This window comes from Setaria italica, chromosome V (assembly GCF_000263155.2).
Source record: "Setaria italica strain Yugu1 chromosome V, Setaria_italica_v2.0, whole genome shotgun sequence".
NCBI lineage: Eukaryota > Viridiplantae > Streptophyta > Magnoliopsida > Poales > Poaceae > Setaria > Setaria italica.
In genome coordinates this window covers 37,173,195-37,188,875 of record NC_028454.1, presented here as the reverse complement: position 1 = coordinate 37,188,875, position 15,681 = coordinate 37,173,195, and the positions used below count along the sequence as shown (strand labels likewise).

Here is a 15,681-nt window from a genome sequence, read left to right as displayed (position 1 = left end):
ATCATCTTTTCCTTTATTCTTTTACTCTAGCTTTTCCAATCTACTACCTGTTGTTCTTCCTTCGTCTCGACGACGTCTGAAGGCACTCTAGGTGGCCTGCCGATCCTAGAGCAACCCTGCGTGCGCCTGCCCCGCGGGATCCTTCCCGGACAAGCATTCAAAGGTCTACCGTCGGCCTGCCTGACAACCGGTCAGATCGTTCCTAAAACCGGTCCGACCGGCCTGCGCCGAGGTGCTGCAGTGAGCCCCTCCGCCCGCCGCACGGTCGTGTGCGTTCGTGTGTTGGCCCAAAAAGGCGTCAACACTATGTATACTTTCTATATAAAGGAAAAAAATCCAGCCTTTTGCGTTGGTCAATGCATATAGAACCATCGTTAATTGCTTATTATTACACCATCAAAGTGTATGATATCGGAATGGTGAAAAAAAAGAAGATATACAACAAAGACTACATGCAAACACTAGCACATAGATTGGTTGCGTGCATGTACCTGGGTAGTACACAAATTATTTCCCTATAACTACATTACAATCAGGTGGCACTACTTAACTACTTCACTAATCTCTCCCTCTATTATACACCTGGTCTCTTTACTTCATGTTTTGCAACATGGTCACACGGTGTCTGTAGTCGATCCATACACTACAAACACTTACAATTATTCATATGTAAGCTAACACTGGCGAATCATACCAAACGCAGAAGCAATTTCGATGATGAATTTGCTAATATGATATTAGTAATAACTTCAGTGTGGTACTACCACTGGTGAAATATGGTCTCCTGTTTCATGTTTTACAATGTGGTCATAGTGTCCGTAGTCCGTACAAACACCTAGCGTTATTAGTAATTTACACAAATTAGTAATATCATTACTAGGTAGTAAAAGCTTTTTAAGGGGTAATTGCATGTAGTGTTGTGTTGGGGACACCATATTTCCATCTGTAGAGTGAGATGATGTCACAAACTAACTGAAATAGTTGGAGACTACCTTAATTTTCACTAATTAACCGGTGTACAGCACAAAATAAATGTACCATCATATGTAGTTTGTACTAAACAGAAGTAAGTTTGGATATAATTATGAAAAATATCCACCTTTCATTCAAGTCCGTAAGTACCCAATGAATCTTTTTAAAAGATTAGTACTTCGTACCGCGTTCCAAACCGGCAGGCCTCTTCTTGTGTTGTAGTGTGGTTGCAGTAATAAACGTCCATGCCTTTTTATTTTATTTCCTACTACAAGCTGGAACGACAAAGTACAAACGGTCTGCGAGCACTATATGCAAAAGAGAGTGGCCATAGCTGGCGACTGCGGATCTGCTCTGTGGCAGTAGAAAGTGACCTATCCTCAGCATCTTCAAATGGGAAAGAGAGCCCGCAATCATTGTGTGCCATACTTTTATCTACCACGTTCGATGTCTGAGCAAGCTGAGCTCCAATGCAGAAGAGAGGGGGGGAGCGATTCACCCGGCCCTTTGCTCTACAACGGCAGCTTTCCCATTCCACTACGTCCTGCAAGCTGCAAATCTGCTGTCTGCAGCAGCAAAACAGCGTGCGAAAAGGAAAAACCTTCAGAAGAATATGGATTTGTGAACCGTTGTGTGCTTTCCCAAAAGAGTATGTATGTGATGACCAGTTTCTCTTTCAGACAAACGGGACGGGAATTCTGTTTCGTCAAGCAAATGGAAGCATCTCCCTTTTTAGTTTCAATCCAAAGTTTGAAGTTCATCAGACAAATTCATGATATTTCCCCCCCGGAAGCTGTGTGTGTTCGTTGTGGTAGATCTGTTGTGAGGTCGATGCAATGACAGGTATGTGCATGCATGGGAATGAGCAAGATGTACATACTTCCATGAACTGGCGAACAAAAATTCAGAGGAATATGGAGGCTGACATGCAAAGCAGCAAGTCCCTAGGCTAAAAACAACCAGAAGCGAACACCGGCGGGCTCTGCGCCGAGCCCCTGCCAAATTAGCAGGTCGTTGATATGCTATTGTCCCGGCCCCTTTCATGCAATTGTCAGGGGTACGGCATGCCATCCATGCAATTTTCAGAAGATTCACAGTCTCTGGTGAGCGGAAAGATACCCCCAAACAGTGAAAGCAAAGGGAAGAGGAAAGTGGGGAGGAGGCCAAGCAAAGATACCACACTCACTTCCAATAATAGAGGCATGCAATGCATATGCATCGAGCAGCGGCCGTCCCCCCTATCATTATCGGCATGGAGACATCAGAGGCAAACAGCACAGCACTTGCACTCCAGCTGCTACAGGGGACTAAGCTGGTTTTAAATTCAGCTGCCGGTCTCTTTGTTTATTCACATTGCCCCGATCCGATCCCTTTTGCTGCTTTCTTCCTGCCCCTGCGTCGCCTACAGAGGCTACAACATATCATTGGAGCCCTGAAATTGCCTGCTTTATGGAATCAGGATCTAGGCCGGGGGCGACAACCTTCAAATTGGCTAAAGGCCGCCCGGAATCTTCCTTAGAATAATGAGGCGAGAAACATTAAAAGGTCCAAAGGGGGAAACCCGTCGAGAGATCACGCTACTGTCTCGTCTCATCGTCACCACATCTTGTCCATGCCGAGAATCATGAAAGGGAGAAAAGGAAAACAGGCAGTAGCAACTAATGCAACAGTAACGGCTGTCTAGTTCCAACTTCCAAGGGAACGACTTGATTAAACCTTAGTTATACATGCATGAATAATATAGCAGCAGCAGCTAGCCAGCTAATGGAAAATTCCATCGCCTAATAAACAAACTCCTACATGAAATGACATACAACTGATCGACCAGATCAATGGAGAGTGCGTGTTATTAGAAAGCTCACACACCTCATAAGCACCATGATATATCACTCTCTCATCGCCTCGCTTCCTTGCTCCTCCTCGCTCTGGAGCCGCTGGGCCGCTGCCGGCGCGAGGAACCCCATGAACCCGCCGCCGGCGCCAACCAGATGGCTGAACCCGATCTGCCCAGCCATTGCCGCTGGCTGGTGGATCGCGGCGAGAGGGTCTAGCCAAGTGCGGGCGGACGACGCCCACCCGCCACTGGACTGAAGGGGTTCCCCTTGGGAGAAGAGCTGGCTCTGGTGCTCTAGCCCTTGCCGCGGCTGCGCGCCGAACATGTAGCCGTCGCCATTGCCGGCGCCGCGGCCGTCTCCCGCGCCGCTCTCCGAGGCATGCCACGGCGGCATTCTCTGGCCGTGCTCCGGCCAGCCTGGGACGCCTGCACCAGAGATCATACCTTGATGGCTGAAGATCTGGTGCTGGTTGGACTGGAGGGTGAGGCAAAGCTCCTGCGGCTGGCTGCTGGTCGTGCGCGACAGGAGGTCTGGCGGCGAGCCCCTGTACTCGTCGTGGGCGGGGGTGGTGCTGGCTGTCGACGACGAGGGGAATAAAGACTTGACGTTGCCGGAGACGCCATCGGCGCCGACTGAATGCGGAACGAACGAGCCGGCGGACACACCGCCGATGGCGCCACCGGGGTTGCCGAACCCGTAGGACGTCGAGGTCACCTGCTCGGCCGGCTCCGCGGCGGCATCTGCAGCCTCCGCGGCAGGCGGCGCCTCTGCCCGGTCCGGGAGCTCGTCGATGGCGTTCTTGGCGTTGCGGATGAGCCAGTCGACGGCTTTGCTGGGGCGGTCATAGCCTAGCCGGTCTTGCACGTCGTAGAACCGGATGGCCGTGTGCGCGGCGAGGCGGACGCGGCGGTCGCGCAGCCCGCGCGCCGTGCACACCTTGCTGTGGCGGTCCTTGCGCCCGGCTGCGGACCGCACGATGCGGCCGCTCCCGAATGCGGTCGCCAGGGCGTCCACGGGCGTCGACTCGCCGCTGCTGACGCCATCGCCGCCCGCTCCAGCTGCCCTCGACTGCTGCTGCCTCCGGTGGTGCTGGAGGTAGCTGAATCCTTGCTGGTGGTAGATCTGGAGCTGCTCCTGCGCCTGCGCTCTCTCCTTCTCCTGGAGCAGGTAGTGCAGGGTGCTGGTGGTGGCGGTAGGGTTGTTGCCCCAAGGGTCCAAGCCCTTGGACAACTGGTTCTTGTCCTCCTCCAGCTTGAGCTACCTCACTTGCACTCCCCACAGCAGGAAAGAAGAAAGAACGAAGAAGCTGGTAGGAATCAAAATGGGAAAGGAAAATCCCTAATTAATCACCTAAAGAGCCCGACTACAGCTGCATGCGATTGCCATGTATATCTTGCCCCGCGCCAAAGCTCACTCGGCTGGCCATGTTCGAGGAAAAAGATTTAATGGCCATGGGAACGAACCCCACAAGCACAACTCCGTCCGCAGGAGGCAGAAACCACACCACCCCCAGCTTAATAGCTCCTGCGCTCTTGGTGGCCTGGGTGCAGCCGGCCGGCCTCTCTTTTGTGAAAGTGACAAGCAAAAGAGGGCAGTGCAGATCTTATCTCTCGGCAATCTCTTTGTGTGCAGCTAGCGAAGCTTACACTGGACGGGGAGGAGGAGGGAGGAAAAGAAGATCTAGCGGAGGAGAAAAAGATTAGGACCTCTCTACCAAAAGGTGAGAAAATTATTAGTATACTAGTACTACTACTTCTTACCTACACCTTGACAAGGACATGAGCTACTACCATATTGAGCTTAGGAAGATCATGTATCTCTTCTCCAATTTCTGTTCTCTTCATTTAATTTTTGTGGGACTGTGTGGGTAAAGTGTGTAGAGAGAGATCGAGATAGAGTTGAAAGAGGCTGCGCTAGCCTGCTATAGATTGATAGGATGATGCAGGGAGAGGGAGGGAAGAGAGGGGTGGCGAGGACAGGCTCAGAGACAGGAGGAGTCAGGTTGTAGGGCAGAAACTTTGGTGAGATCACGTCTCCGTCTGCTTCAGTTCCTGATTTTAATTGATTAGGAGAAGCGACAATAAATTCTTCCCCCTCACTCTTCCTGCACAAGACTGTGCTGCTCCAATTGGACAGCCCCACATGCTGCACGATACACAAGCTGATTGTGTGCTACGTGTAATGATATTCTGTGGTGCCTACATGATGTGTTCTGGTTCACTGGTTGCAAAGTTGTTCACATGTTCCTGTGATGGAGAATTCCGTTACGATCATATCCATGTTTTCCCTTGTAGTTTAAACAATTGAACTTATAATTGTTTTCGGTTGCTCGTTCAATTTATTATGGGTGACGACTAGCCATGAGCTCTCATTTCACATTAAAAAGCTAAATGTGAGAAATAAAAAAAAATGTATATAAGGATCCACGTATGCCTGTGACCTTCCTAATGCTTGTAAAATTTTGAAGTGTCATTGCCATGGGTAAATGTGGTCATGATGGCCGAACCCCACATTTCTGACAAATTACTTGAGAAAATATTTTTCTCTATTTACTATGATCAAATAATACAAAGCAAGTTATTTTTTCTTAGTTTTGGTCCTTCAAGATTCAACGTATTTTTTTCTCGATAAAGAAATAATACTATCCGAGAGCTTGCATCAACCAAGCACGCAAACAAAGCCGTAGCTTCGGAATGTCGGAAGCTCACGACTTGCTTTGTCTAATACTCCCTCCCTCTGTTTCAAATGTAGGTCGTTTTGATTTTTTATAGATAGATTTTACTATATATCTAGACATAACATTATACTAAGGTGCATAGCAAAATCTATGTATCTAAAAAAAATTCAAAACGACCTACATTTTGAAACGGAGGGAGTACCGATGTATAATAAAAACAATATGCTAAATAATATCTTTAGTTACTAGCTAAGTACACCACAAAATCATACACTTGCAAGATAAGGCGCTAGCTGATTTTGCATGATACATGCATTTACTTGTCAAACACAGATCCTGATGTGTGATTATTGTTTCAAGTAAGTAAATAGTGATGTTTTAGGCCCGTTCTAATGGGAGTTTCATTCATGTTAAGCGATGTGCCGCATGCGTGAATCTGATGATGAAGTAACGGAGAGAGATATACACTCTTTTCAAAACTCGAGAACTATTCCACATTCCCGTTAGGGGGAGAAATTTAATTTATTTCATCCGACGACACCCCGACCACCACATTATTTGACAACCTATGAAAGGACAAAATGACACTATGCACTAGGGAGGATTGTTTAATTCACCAAATTAAAAGTACTCTAAATGATGTGTCACTCTTGTAAACAACGAAATGTAACTTCCTATATATCCTTAATGAACTCTAGATCGACGGACCATAGGTGAAATGATCTTGGGCGGCCCCGTTTATGAGATGCCATGCCATTTTCCAAGGTCATCCCGTCTAGGTGATTCGTCGAGATTAGTTGCCACATGCAGGTGTACGTTGCCCAATTAGAGCAGATGAGGAGCACTCCAGGCTACTTGGATGGTCCACAAGCTCGAATGATACTCTTTTATAGGACATTTTTTTGAATATTAGAGTGCCACTCTTTGCATGACTTTCTGCAGGTCACCCTAATTAAAGTCAAAGGCATTATGGAACAGTTGGTGGTCTAACCTGTTGAGTTTACTTGGAGTCTTCCCTGCACTTGACAAATAAGCTTCATGATGAGACAAAGGACGGAAGTCATGCATGTTTTGACCAAACCCTTTGATCCCGTACGTGTAGGTGTTTGGATATCCTGTAAACTTTAGCACATGTCATGTCGGATATTCGGATACTAATTAGGAGTATTAAACATAGTCTAATTACAAAACTAATTGCACAAATGGAGTCTAATTCATGGACGAATCTATTAAGCCTAATTAGTTCATGATTTGACAGTGTGGTGCTACCGTAACCATTTGCTAATGATGGATTAATTAGCCTTAATAGATTCGTCTCGTGAATTAGACTCCATCTGTGCAATTAATTTTGTAAATAGCTCATGTTTAGTCCTTCTAATTAGCATTCGAACATCCGATGTGACCCTGCTAAAGTTTAGCACCTCGTATCTAAATTGTTTGTTTCTTTAGTCCCTCCTAAAATTCCTGTCACATCGAATGTTTGGATAGTATTAAACATAGATTAATTACAAAACTAATTGCACAAATGGAGACTAATTTGCGAGACGAATCTATTAAGTCTAATTAGTCCATGATTTAACAATGTGATGCTACAGTAAACATGTGCTAATGATGAATTAATTAGGCTTAGTATATTCATCTCATGAATTAGCCTCCATCTGTGTAATTAGTTTTATAATTAGCTCATGTTTAGTCTTCCTAATTAGCCTCCGAATATTCGATGTGACATGAATTTTAGTCCGGACTAAAGATCCAAACACCTCTCTGCGCAACATGGTCAAAGTTGTGTGAGAAAACAATATACTACGATGTCCGTCTTTCTTTCATCATTTTGTTCAAATGTGTATTCAGTATGAGATAGGGATTTTGGTTCATCAGCAAGGAATTATTCACCCAAACGCGCACACACCCGGGTAACTAATAATCTGTTACAGTTCAACTTTCAAGTATACGATGCTCATGGTAATGCCACCAAAATAATTTGATCCGATTGGAAAGAAAACTACCGCTAATCATGTATCAGAAATGCTGTAAACTGGATATTTGTTGCCGTCCTTGAGTTGATGTCATTTTGTATGTTTGATGATCTGTCCATTTTAGCATTTACCACCCTGTTCCACAGTACCCGAACCCTATCTGGCTCTTCCTGAAGGCCCCTATCGGAGTAGACGACGTACGGCGGCCTCTCTTCTCTCCCCGCCGTCGTACCGCCTAGCTACCGCGGCTGGTACAAAGAGTACCCGACCGCGCCATCACGCAGGCACAGTCGCCCTTCCTCCCCGCCATTAAGCCCCCCTTTGGCATGGCTCTCCGAGCGGCTCTCGCTGCAGCTTCACCCCAAGCCGTCCCAAACGCGTCAGAGGAAAATAGCTTCCGTGCGTGAGCCGGCGAAAAGCCGCACTGGGAAACAACGGCGCGCGACGAGCCAAAAAAAATGGCTCCCCCCGGCTTCTCCCGTCCGCATGCATGAAAGTTGAAAGAAATTACAACTTTGCCACCGCCCTCATCAATTCCTACCGGTTCATCTCCCCCATCCGCCTGCCTCCTCTCTCCCGCTCCTCCTCCCACGAAGCTCCTGGCGGCGCCGGATGAATCGGCAGGGGCGGCCGGCGGCAGGTGGGCGAAGTGGTGGCGGAATGGATGGATCCGGCGGAGGCCATCCTGATCCATGGGCTCGTTTTCCCGGAGGCGTCGCCTCCCCTCGTCCGGCCGGCGCGGGCTCTCTGCATCCCGCCGGCGCCACCTCCCCTCGTCCGGCCGGCGCGGGCTCTCTGCATCCCGCCGGCGCCACCTACCCTCCACCCGCCGGCCCTCAACCCGCCGGCGCCGCCCCCCTTCAGGCCGGCGGCCCTCAACCCGCCGGCGCCGCCCCCCTTCAGGCCGGCGGCCCTCAACCCGCCGGCGCCACCTCCCTTCAGGCCGGCGGCCCTCAACTCGTCGGCGCCGCCTCCCTTCAGGCCGCCGGTGCCGCCTCCCATCATGGCGCGGGCGACCCTGCCTTGGGTGCGAGCGCATGGCGAGGAGGCCACACGGCCTTTCTTGCTGCTGCGGCCGCGAGCGCGGCAGCTGGACCGTCTGGGGGAGGCGCTGGAGCATTTGCTGCAGCCGCCGCCGCCGCCGCTGCCACTGGAGAATGGCCGGATTGGTGGAGGGCTTCGGCTGCGGCAGCGGAGGCTCTAGGGCCTGATTGGCTCGGTTGGCTTGGTCCAGAGGCCGGTGCCACCGGAGGAATCGAAGAGGAAGTGCCCATTGTGGCCAATCCAAGTCGCCGTCGTGCTGGGAGAGGTGGTATTGGTGCGAGAGCTGGCCGTGCAACAAGGCCACCGGAGCGTGCTGTGTCTACGGATGTTGATGTCGACCTCACTGATTCCAGGTGATAAATGCTACTGTTTGTAATACACATTCCATAATGACTTGCTAATGGAGAATGCCTTGTGTTAGAAGAAGATAGGTTGTTTTTGTATGAAATTGATGAGCCATTCATGTTTGTGATGCGTGTTTATAACATGTCAAAGCCATACTGTCAAAACTGAGAAAAAGCCATACTTCGGCTTATAACAACCTTTTCTTTGTTGCCAACAGCACTGCCGATTGGTGCGATGAGAATACCCGAATAGTGTGTGAGCTTTTTGCAGCCGAAGTACTGATAGGAAATCGTGATAGCACACATTTAAATAAGGCTGGGTATAAGAATGTAATGGAAAAATTCAAACAGAGGACTGGGATTGAGTACAATAGAAAACAATTCAAAAATAAATGGGATAGGTTGAAAAATGATTATGTTATTTGGAAGAAATTGATAAATAAGGAGACGGGCATTGGATGGGATGCAACTCATACAAATATTGTTATGCCAGAGGCATGGTGGAAGAAGACAGCAAAGGTGAGTGCAACATTACCAGTACATTTTTTGCCTCTTTTCAGGCACTAATAGCTTATGATGGTTATGTGATAAACCATTCTTTTATTTCATTGCAGGCTATAAAGGGAGCTAACAGATTTAAGAATAAGGGCCTTCAAAATGAGGACCAGCTGGGGATTATGTTTGAAGATCTTCGCAACACTGGTGATGATCATTGGTGTGCCTCTAGTGGTGTACGGCCATCTGAGGCAAACTTGACTCGTGAGGATGCACCATTGCCTGTTGACGATGATGAGGATGATGATGCAGCCGACGATGATGATGACAGTGAGGCAGAAGAAGTGACACCTACAAGTGTGAGAGGAAAGAGAGCTAGAGTGACTGAGAGCACCAGGGGAAGGAAACCAAAGACTGCTACTGGTCAATGGTTTCAAGAACAGATGGGGAAAATTGTGGAGATGAATGAGAGAACGACCGCATCATGTGAGTCTATTGCAAGGAGGGAGGATACATCTGGTTGTTCCATCCAAGATGTAATGGCATTGGTTAAGAATTGTGGTGCTACAACTGGGACAAATGAACACTTCATTGCATCCATAGTTTTTACCAAGAGAGCGGAAAGGGAGATGTTTATGACTTTAGACACTGCCGAGGAGAGATTCCAGTGGCTGACAAAAAAGTATGAGTGGATGAATAGAAATGTTGTGGATAAGTAGAACAGTTCGTATTTGTATGAACCCTTGTATCCTTTTTAATTTGCATGAACCCTTGTAGTACATTTGTTCCTGTATAACTTCCAATAATTTGTGCTAGTTTGTTTGAATTCCAATAATTTGTGCTAGTTTGTTGTCTTGTTACTACTATTATTCATGGTATTGGTTGTTGCTTATTCATGTGTCCTGTTTAAATGACAGTGGTTCTTCTGATGCTGATGAGTGGGCTTCAAAGACTATTGAGTTGATTCGGTCGGTGCAGAACAATCTTTTTGCAAGCGCTGTTGTGGCAGGGAAATATTTTATGACATATCATGACAAGCATGAAACTGCTATGCCAGGTCAAAGTGGGTATGGATGGACTCTGGAAAAACTTAACACTCCAGGTCAAAGTCATAAGATGTTTAGGATGACTGCATCTCTCTTTTACAAGCTGCATGATCTGTTAGTGAGTACTTATGGGCTCAAGTCATCCCTTCATATGAACTCTATTGAATCACTTGCCATCTTTCTAGTTGTGTGTGGTCATGGTTGGTCTAATAGTGGTCTACATGGTGTATTCAAGCGTTCTGGGGAGACAATTAGCAGAAAATTTGATGAGGTCCTCATGTGTGTGGTGGCTATGTGTCAGGATTACATACGACCAATTGATCCTAATTTCTGTACAACACACACTAGAATTACTGGAGATCGGAGGATGATGCCATATTTTAAGGATTGCATTGGAGCACTAGATGGTACTCATATTTCAGCAACACCATCTCAGCATGATTTTATTAGATACATTGGACGAACCGGGAAAGCAACCCAGAATGTTCTTGCTATTGTTGACTTTGATATGCGATTTACATATGCTTCTATAGGGCAACCTGGCTCTATGCATGACACTAGTGTGCTCTTTCATGCATTGGAAAATGATCATGACACATTCCCACACCCTCCTGTAGGTATGTTAACCTATTTGTATGTAGAATGCTAACGTTAGTACATCTTCTAATTACTTCCTTATTTGTCTTTCCACATTTGTGTCTAGGGAAATATTACGTTGTCGATGCCGGATACCCAAATCGGCCTGGATACTTGGCGCCATACAAGGGTGAAAGATACCATGTACCTGATTGGCGGAGAGGTCCGGCTCCTAGTGGTGAGCAAGAGCTTTTTAACCATTTGCACTCCAGTATTCGTAATGTGGTAGAGCGTACTTTTGGTGTTTGGAAAATGAAATGGAGAATCCTTCTCAAGATGCCGAGTTACCCTTTGGAAAAGCAAATGATGATGGTTGCAGCTACCATGTGTCTTCATAACTATATTCGTGAGAATCATGCCCTAGATAAACATTTTCGAAAGTGCGATCGAAATCCTGATTTTGTGCCTATAATACCTGAGAGATATGCAGCACATCATCCTCCTCGGAGTGCTTCAGATAGTTCAACTCGACATTCTAATGATCGAAGCATGGATAGATTCCGTGATGACATTGCAAGGGCAATATTTCTTTCTAGATCATCGTGATATTGTATTGTTTGTATGGTTGGATGCTATGTGTATCCCCTGAATGTATTATTTTGTCAACAGCACTTTGTAACAACAACCTAATTATTAGCTTACCTATATTTTATATTTATTGTTTTTTTTATTTGACGCAAATCACATTATCAATAGAGTCAACACATAAAACTCATATCTCCAAGCAATACACATATGCAAGGGCGCAATGGACAATTGACATCTTCTATACATTCTAAAAAGCTAGGAGAAGCCGTTTTGCCAAACGTTTTCGTACAAAATAAGCCAGAGCCAGAAAAAGCTGCTTTTCCATACGAGCCAGAGCCAAAGCTGTTTTTTCACGAGCCAGAGCCTTGCCAAACGGACCCTAACTACGCCAAGCAGACTACGCCCCGGTAGCTGCAGCCGAGCTGCGAGGGCTAGGGGCCGGGGCGCGCGCTGCCGCTGCGCGCGCTAGCTACACACTACTGATAGCCAGATCCATCGGCTGATCGGCTCCTGCCTGCGTGCACTCAATGCCAATGCATGCATACGCCCGCGCGCGGCCAATTATTCGAGACCAGACAATTGGTTTTATTGGACCGTCCTCTCGTGCCGCTGGGTCGCGTCGCGTCGTCGTCGCCGTCGCCGTCCCTGCCGCGCGCGGGCGTATGCATGCTCGGTGGCTCCCCCCGCTCGCTCCTTCCAGTCCGGTCCGGTTGTTTATTAGGTGCGGCGGCCGGGGCCGGCGGCGCCATTGCTAAACTTGGTTAACCTCTACTTGCCCGAAATAAATCGGTCCCAGGAAAGCCTCTGTGAGCTTCCTCGCTCACATTCAATTGTGTATCATGTCGATCACCTTCCCCGGCCGGTCGCCGGCCAAAAGACGTAGCTGCTGCCTGCCTGCTAGTGCTAGAACTAAGCTAGAAGTCTACTGGAACCCTTGCATGCCCCGGCCGTCCGCTACTCCGCTCCTTTGCTGCGCATCAATGCAGGTAGTAGGCTCGGGTCCACGGCCACTTCTCTTCTTTCCTGCGCGCGGCATGTCCGACGACAGTACTGTGGACATGTCACGTGTATGCGCATGTTACTGTGTACTGAAGATACTTTATTCAAAACAAGTGTACACTTATGCTAGTGTGATCTTAGTTCGTTAAGTACGGCTTAATACTCATGGATTCTTCAGTTATTAACTTTGAAAAGATTGTTAAGCTAACTGCATATCACATCAGTCCGGCCGGGCAGGTGTCCGATCAAATAAGTGCACACCATCCTTACCAAACAAAATAAATACACTATCTGCATGCTGCAAAAAAAATGATTGGAATATCCATGCGCCACGGCCAAGGCCAATACATACGTTCTCTTCTTTTCTCTCTCTCTCGGCGAGGCTGATCGTGCATGTTTGAAAGTTGAAACTGATCTGCTTGCAACCGCCGATGCAGAGTAGAAGTATTTAACGACCATGGGTAGAACTTAGAATTACCGTTGGAGCGGTGAAAAATGCATGCATGCATGCTGGGTAACAATGCCCTGATCGATCGCTTCTTCATTCCCAGCGCAAGTTTACACTCGCAAGTCGCAAATATTATTGCGCAGTTGCTTGGTCTGTTGGGCATCGATTGATCGCCTGGATCTTTATGTCCCTACACAAGTAGCAGGAGCAGCCGATCGCCAACTCGCCATACTAGCTGTTAATGCTGATCACATGAATCTCGGGCACAAGCTAGCAAATGCATCCCTGCCATCAATATGTAGACAAAAACGCTGTACGCCTGCAGAATGAATGTCAATCAAACAGGAGTTAATACCACGCCCGCCGGTATGAGATGTTGCCTTCGGCCGCGTTCGCTTCGTTCGTTGTAACTCCTTTTTGTTCGAGCCAAAAACAACAAAATTCTACTTCGACGGCTTTGAGACTACACCGGAGCCAATCGCCAATGACTCTTGCTTGCAGCTCTGTCGCGATCGATCTCGGGCCCTTGATGTAGTTTTCACCGATCGAGGGACAGTTTAACCAGGCTAATAAGCCGATCGATCGAGATGTGCAGGTGGCTCTTTGTGCCTGACGCGTCACGCACGTCGTGCTCGCGGTTTTAGCTTCGCTTTGCTGGCCGGCCTCCCCCGCCGCGTCCTTTTCAGCCTTTTGCGGCGGCTCCAAGTGTCCCGCCGCGCGCTCGATCGGGGCCCCAAGTCCGCGCTAGCAAGGCAAAGCCAAGCCCGCGCGTGGGGTTCGGCCCGTAGCGCGCGCCACGAGCTAGCCGTCCTTCACGAGGCACACCATACCAAACCCACCCGCCCGCCACGGCGCCAGTACCACGGGGGCACTTCCCCACCGAGCAAATCTGCCTCAGATCACGTGTCACGCGCCCGAGTACGGCGACCGCCCGCTCGCCTGCTCGTCACGCATGCGGCCGCGCGCGGCCGAGGAAGCCGCCACGCGCGTGCGTCCGAGCAAAGGGCCCTCTCTCTCTCTCTCTCTCTCTCTCTCTCTCTCGGCCGCGCGCAGATCGATCGACAGGCGGCTCACCCGGGCACGAGCTAGGGCCGCGACAATTCGGCAGGAGGAGGTGGCGACGGGGGTGAGCGCGACGTGCATGGCGGGCGGGCCGGGGGCCCTCCGTGTGGCCACTCCGCAGCGTTGGCGCCGGGCGGGACGTGAAGGTGAAGCCAACCGGCCAGCGCAGCGGCCCCCTTGCCAGGGAGAGACGCCCCGCAGCAGGGGGCGATCGGCACCGGCCGGGTCGAGCGCGACGCGTCAGGGCCGCGCTGGAGCGTGCGTGCCTGCCTGCGCCCGGCCGGCACTCACGCGGGGTTTGTCATTCTTGCATGGACCCTGCCGCGCGGGCCCCCCGCCGGCCGGCTTCCTCGAAACTTTTATAGCGACGCGTGAGGGCGAGGGAGATGCCGATGCGCCGCCGGGCCGGGCCGGCCACCTTACGTACGTCGTCGTTGGCAGGGCAGGCGTCGCATGCAGCGAGCGCGATCGTACAATGATGGGCGCCAATAGTCGGGCGTGCTGCAGCCTGCAGGGTCGCACAGGCAAAGTTGTTCGGGGGTACGGTGGTGGATCTCATCTCGGCGCGCTGTACACGCATGTCCGGGCGGGGAGTTTCCCATGCGGCCAGCCGGCCACACACACCAGACACCGCAACACGCTGCGCAACAGGAGGGGAACAGCCGAACAGCAGCGGCCAGCGGCCGACCTGTATGCTGTATCTCTATCTCGATTAGCTGCCGCGGCCTCTGCCGTGCTGCCGACTGGTCCGTGTGTGTCCAGCTGCTGCATGCAAACTGCCAAGATCCCGCACCGAAAGCTCATCTACTAAAGTCAAGGAGGCGTATAATTACACCACGCCATGGTAGCATACCACTCCGATCTCGGTTTTCTCGTAAAGGGCCATCGCGCTCTTTTCCTTTCAGTTCATGCTGCTGCGGCTGACCCTAGTTGGGGGAGGCAGGTTTTGGCACGACTGCTCTGCTCTCTGAGCATCTCGGCGAAACCTGTGGATTGAGATCACGAGATGCACGTATATATACTCCCTCATTCTAAAAATGTATGTTGTTTTAATCTAAAATGTATAGATTTTGTTATGCATCTAGACATAACCTTATATTGTATCTAGAAAATCTAAAACGACCTACATTTTCAAATAGATGAAGTATGACATGTTCAATATATATACATGGTTCAAACAGATGAAGTATGGCATGTTCAATATATATACATGGTTCCAAATGGATGCGGGTTAGCGACAAACCTATCGACTACGCAAAATGCACAACCTTATTTATGAGTATATTTTCTTTTGAGCAGTATCAGTGATATTTATCAAGGAAAATAGTAGTAATAAGTAGTATTGTAGTATAAAAGAACGCCAATGCAAGTTTGATGCAAAGCGACCTCTAAAACAATAAGGTTTATTTGTTTGAGCTATAGTTTTTGAGCTTTTTTGAAAAGCTGCTACTACTGATTTTTTATTCTGAAAAGCCAACACTAAATTTTAGAAGATGTGTTTAGCTTCCTGAACTCAAAAAACTACAAAAAGCTGAGAAAACTAACTTTTCAGCTTTCTATATAAACTTAGCTTTTCTAAGCTTCTGACTTTCCAGAAGCTGCACAAGAAGTTTGCTGTT

The 15,681-nt window shown here is 48.8% G+C and overlaps 2 protein-coding genes across 2 annotated transcripts; one reads left to right on the top strand and one right to left on the bottom strand.

Annotated features, from left to right (window-relative positions):
- Positions 1 to 2,624: 2,624 nt before the first annotated feature.
- LOC101771780 (transcription factor PCF7) lies at positions 2,625 to 4,233 on the bottom strand. The gene is made up of 2 exons (XM_004972124.2): positions 4,222 to 4,233; positions 2,625 to 4,064 (listed from the first exon to the last, which is right to left on the bottom strand). Exons 1-2 carry the CDS (start codon positions 4,231 to 4,233, stop codon positions 2,859 to 2,861), a joined length of 1,218 nt encoding a protein of 405 aa, XP_004972181.1. The 3' UTR covers positions 2,625 to 2,858.
- A 4,264-nt stretch (positions 4,234 to 8,497) lies between these two features.
- On the top strand, positions 8,498 to 11,407 carry LOC101771385 (zinc finger CCCH domain-containing protein 43-like). Its single transcript, XM_022826554.1, has one exon. The coding sequence runs from the start codon at positions 9,307 to 9,309 to the stop codon at positions 10,060 to 10,062; it is 756 nt and encodes a 251-aa protein (XP_022682289.1). The 5' UTR covers positions 8,498 to 9,306; the 3' UTR covers positions 10,063 to 11,407.
- Positions 11,408 to 15,681: the final 4,274 nt, after the last annotated feature.